This window comes from Neomonachus schauinslandi, chromosome 13 (assembly GCF_002201575.2).
Source record: "Neomonachus schauinslandi chromosome 13, ASM220157v2, whole genome shotgun sequence".
Lineage (NCBI taxonomy): Eukaryota > Metazoa > Chordata > Mammalia > Carnivora > Phocidae > Neomonachus > Neomonachus schauinslandi.
The window spans coordinates 70,320,417-70,325,512 of NC_058415.1; the positions used below are offsets into that span (position 1 = coordinate 70,320,417).

At 42.2% G+C, this 5,096-nt stretch overlaps 1 protein-coding gene across 1 annotated transcript in view; it reads right to left on the reverse strand.

Moving 5' to 3' along the window:
• The window catches only part of EPB41L4B (erythrocyte membrane protein band 4.1 like 4B), a 152,229-nt gene extending 147,451 nt beyond the window's left edge, over positions 1 to 4,778 (reverse strand). The window contains exon 1 of the mRNA XM_044920420.1: positions 4,728 to 4,778. Within this exon, the coding sequence (XP_044776355.1) occupies positions 4,728 to 4,778 (51 nt within the window). The remainder of the gene's footprint in view (positions 1 to 4,727) is intronic.
• Between the last annotated feature and the right edge of the window lie 318 nt (positions 4,779 to 5,096).

The following is a 5,096-nucleotide window of genomic DNA, read 5'->3' on the forward strand; positions in this document are numbered from 1 at the left end:
TTTATTTGACAGAGAGAGACACAGCGAGAGAGGGAACACAAGCAGGGAGAGTGGGAGAGGGAGAAGCAGGCTTCCCGCCTAGCAGAGAGCCCGATGAGGGGCTCGATCCCAGGACCCTGGGATCATGACCTGAGCCGAAGGCAGACGCTTAACGACTGAGCCACCCAGGCGCCCCTAGATCATTGATTTTAGATCCTGGAGGTGTCTGTAGTACCATTGCCAAGGTGATCATGACAAGGAGATCTAGGTCAATTATGACAAGATTGTTCCTTACTTTTTAAATTCCCTTGAAGCTAGTGATGGCCATGTGACTTTTTTTCCTGGCCAGTGAGAACTAAGCAGACGTCAGCTAAAGGGTGCTTCTGGAAAAATCTCTTGCTGTTATGATAAAAGAAGAGAGATGCAGCAGGTATGGCTCCTTGTCTTTTTTTCCCCTTTTCCTGCTTTATGTGATGGAAGTGTTGACTGGAACTGTGGCAGCCATCTTGAGCCATGAGGCAAGAAACATGAGGATGAAGATATCATGCCAATAACAGCATGGAGAAAAGAGAAGGAGTCAGTGTCTCTGATAGCATCATTGAGCAGCCAAACCATTGCCATCAATTTCTCACCTCTAGATTTCTGGTTATGTGAGAAAAATAAACCCCCACTTGTTTAAGCTCTATGTATTAGGTACTTGCGTACCACATCACATCTCTAAACCTCTGATTCCAGTCACATATATGTTCTGCAAATATTTTCTCCCAGTCTGTGGTTTGTCTTTAGTTTTCTTAATAATATCTCTCAAAGAACAAAAGTTTAAATTTTGATGAAGTCCATTTTATCAATTTTTTAAAAGTTTGGGTTTTGTGTATTCTTTGCCTAACCCAAGGTCCAAGCATTTTTCCCCTTTTCTTTTCCCTAGAAGATTTATAGTTTTAGCTTGTACATTTAGATCTATGAATGCTTTGAGTTAATTTTTTATGTGGTTTGATATATGGATCAAAGTTAATTTTTTTTCCATACAGATATCCAGTTGTTCCAGTAGGCACTTGTTGAAAAGTCTATCCTTTCCCCACTTAAAATGCCTTGGCTTCTTTGTCAAATCAATTGACCATGTTAGAATGAGGCTATTTCTAAAATCTCTATTTTTTCCATTGATTTTTTGTGTCTACCTTTATGCTAGGCTCTCAGTGACTTGATTGTAGTACATTATAGTGTATTACAAATAGAGTTGATTTTTTAATTTTATTCTCTAATTTCTCAGATCAGTATGTAGAAATGCAATTAATTTTTGTATGTTGGCCTTGACTCCTTTGATCTTGATGGATTCACTTATTATTTTATAGCTTTTTTTCTTCTTGTGTATATTCCTTAGGATGTTCTGTGCACACAATCATGATGTCCACAGAGACAGTGTTTCCTGTATATAACCTGTTATAATCCTTGCCACTGTCTGGATTTATTCCTTATCTTTGGCTTTAAACACTTGACTATAATGTGGTTCAGCACGGCCTTCTTCGTGTTTATCCTGCTTGATGTCCATTGAGCATCTTGAATCTTGATGTTTATGTTTTTAATCAAATTTGGAGAAATTTCAGCCATTATTTCTTCAAATGTTTTTTTCTGCTCCATTCTCCTCCCCTCCTGTCCTTCTGGAACTCCAATTACATATGTCAGACCGCTTGATAGTATCTAACAGGCCCTGAGTCGCTTCTTTAAAAAAAACAAAACAAAACAAAAAAACAAAAAAAACTTATTTTTCTCTCTGTTCTTCATATTATATAATTTTTATTGCTCTATGTTCAAGTCCACTTACTCTTCCCTCTGTTCTTTTCATTTGGCTCTTAAATTCATCCATTGCATTTTTAAAAATTAAAATATTGTGTTTTTAATTTCTAGAATTTCCATTTCAAAAATCATTTTGATTTTTCTTTCCCTGTTGAGATTTTCTACCTTTTCATTCATCAAAAGTATATTTTGTTTTATTCCATTTTGAGTAGTTATAACAGCCATCGAAAAATCCTTGTCTTCTAGTTCTAACATCTGGATTATCTTGGAGCCGTTTTCAGTTGCTTTTGTCTTGAGAATGTGTTCCATTTTCCTGGTTCATTACACATTGGGTTATTTTACACTGTAAATTGGACATTATGAAAATGGGAAGTCACGTTGTATAATTTCCCTGCTTTGCATGTGTATTCTGCCCCAGAATCTGCCTGGTTTCTATTCCCCCTTCTAGTGATTTCAGGGAGCTGTTCTTTGCATCATGCCCAGATTTTAGAGCTGTTGTCTGTTGGATTATTCATCTAGCAGGATCTTATTTAATCAGAACCAAAAACAGTATGGATTTTTAATTTACTTCGGCCTGACAGCATCTCACCTCAAGGACAAGCTCTACACCTTTCATTGTTCTGTCCCTTGGTTTCTCCAGTGCTCCTGGGAAGGGTGTGGGGGTCAGAAGCCCAGAAGGGTGGGGGAGCTTAGGGCTTCTGGGGCAGCCATCATATAATGGGGGATGGGAGTCAATGGATAAATACTTCTCCTTGTGGATTTTATTTTTTTAATTTTATTATTTTTTAAAGATTTTATTTATTTTATTTGAGAGAGAGAGTGAGAGAGAGAGAGCACAAGAGGGGGTAAGGTCAGAGGGAGAAGCAGACTCCCCGCCAAGCAGGGAGCCCGATGCGGGACTTGATCCTGGAACTCCGGGATCATGACCTGAGCTGAAGGCAGTCGCTTAACCAACTGAGCCACCCAGGCGTCCCTCCTTGTGGATTTTAGAGCAGACAGTTCCAAGAAGCATCCTGTGTGTTCCTCAGGGGGGCCCACGGCAAGATTGAGGCCCAGTGGCCCCAGTGGTGACTCACATAACATACTCTTCAACTATCCTTTCCTCTTTCCCTGTTTCACTTTCTCTTGTACCTCACACTTCTGGGATCAACTCCCAAATAAATTATCTGCACTCAGGTTCTTGTTTCAGTCTCCCTTTCTGGAAGGATCCCAGGCTAATGCTCAATTGTTAATTCCATGACTCCTCCTTTAGGTGGGAGCAATAGTATCTGATACAGATTCATGTCAGGAGAAGATCACGTACAAGAGCTAGGATGGGATCCTGGTTGTAAAGGCCTTCAATGCCATCTAAGAAGTTTGGATTCTGTTTGGTACAGAAGAAAGAACAGAAAGATATCCGCTATGAAATGTACATGATCCAACTGTTTATGGTCTTTTATTGTCCAAAGACCTGAAGATTCTCTGACCCGCTGTCTCTGAATTTCAATTTCTCTCATTAATAAATTGGGAAGAGTAGCACTTCCCTATTTTGCACAGTTGTTACAAAGACCAAATTAGATAATGCACATTCCACAAGGAGCTAAATAAAAGTAGGGTGTTACTACTATTACTTTGATCAGATGTTATATGTTAGTGTGGGAACGAAACATTCTAATGTTAAAAACAAAAACCATATTTGCCTAATACAGTTTCCAACTGTGGCAAAAGTGTATTTTCATCATGCAGTTTCATGGACCGTGGAATCCAAATACAATTTTGGGTTATATCTACAAGACGACAGAATACTAAACAAAGTCTAATGTATCTGTAAGGAATTGTGGATTCTAAACTAACAAGGGGCTTAAACAGATAGAGGCAGGCCTTCTAAGACTGGCATGGAAACTCTCTGATGTCTCACACTTCTGCCTTTCGGCTCTGCCAACTTGAGAGTATGGCTTCTGTCTTCCAAGTCCCAAGATGGTTACTGCAGCTTTAGACCTCGTGTCAACTTTCAGGCAGGAGGACAGGAGTGGGAATGGACGAGGGTGAGTCTTCAAGTGGAGTCAAAAACTTTCTCAAAGTCTCAGCTAAGGATTTCTATTTGTGTTGCAATGGACCCCCCTTTAAACATACAGAATGCCTGGGAAATGTCACCTTTTAGCCGGTAACAAGTCATCCCCAAATAAAATCAGGGTTCCGTCAGTAAGAAAAAAGAAGAGAATGGGTACTGGGCAGGCAGTTTGCTCTCTTGGCCATAAGTGGTGTCTCAGAGCCCTGGGTCAAATCCTGTATTCAAATTCTACTTTTGCTCTTATTTGTTGGCTGACTGGGCAAGTTACTTTCTGAGATTCAATTTTTGGTTCTGTAAAACGGTGCTCTTTGTCCTTTCAAAAGATTTGCACAGAATCATTTTGAGGATTCTGTGAGATAATCCATGGAATGTGCCTAGCACAACGCCTGGCACAGGAGAGATGCTCAATGTATCTGTTGACTCTGACTCTGATAATACCCTGTGCCAGGTGCTAGGATAGAAGTGAAAAACACAACAGCACATAATCTCTGCCTTCAAGGAACTGTGTCTGTGTGTGTGTGTGTGCGCGCGCGCGCGCACACACGCGCGCGTTAAGACATGTCACACAGGTACCCTGCTACTCGGCACAGATCCCTTCTTTAGTGTCCTTGCTCCTGTACCCCAGAGGCTGGGAAGAGTGGCTGCTGAGGGCTCCCAGCCATGCACTTCAATGAAAATTGCCTTCAGAGGCTGGGAACTGCCTGCCTCCAGGTTATGCACCCTCCTAGGGGTGGTCCATGGCCACGGATTGGCTAATGCATGGATCAAAAAGCCCGGCCCGTTTGCCTTAATTTTGGGACAACTCTGAAGGGCCATCGTGGCTCCAGAATTCCCTGCAGGATCAACCGAGGCTCAGTTGCAGCTGCATTTCATCTTGTTTCCTCCAGTGCAGTTCTTCTTCCCTCACCTTCTTCCGGGGCGGATCTCTTGAAAGCATTCCCTGGTACCTCTTCCGCATGCGACTCTTCTCAGAGCCCGTTTCCAGGAAACCTGATCTGTGATACATGACAAGTTACCCACAGGAGGTTTCTCAGGTGTCTTCGGTTACGGGGGCTGGGACTCGAGCTGCAGAGGCATCAGGCCGGCTGTTCTCTTTCATCACCCCTCCGCATCTCCTCTGCACGGCTGCCTCCCGACAGGCCAGGCTTTCCACGACCTCTGCGAGTCCTGATGCCATCTCAAAACTTCTTTTCAACTTTATCTCCCACTGCTAACTCCCTCATTCTCTGGGCATTTCTGTATGAGTCCCGGCAAGGAAGCATCTGATAGGCTCAGC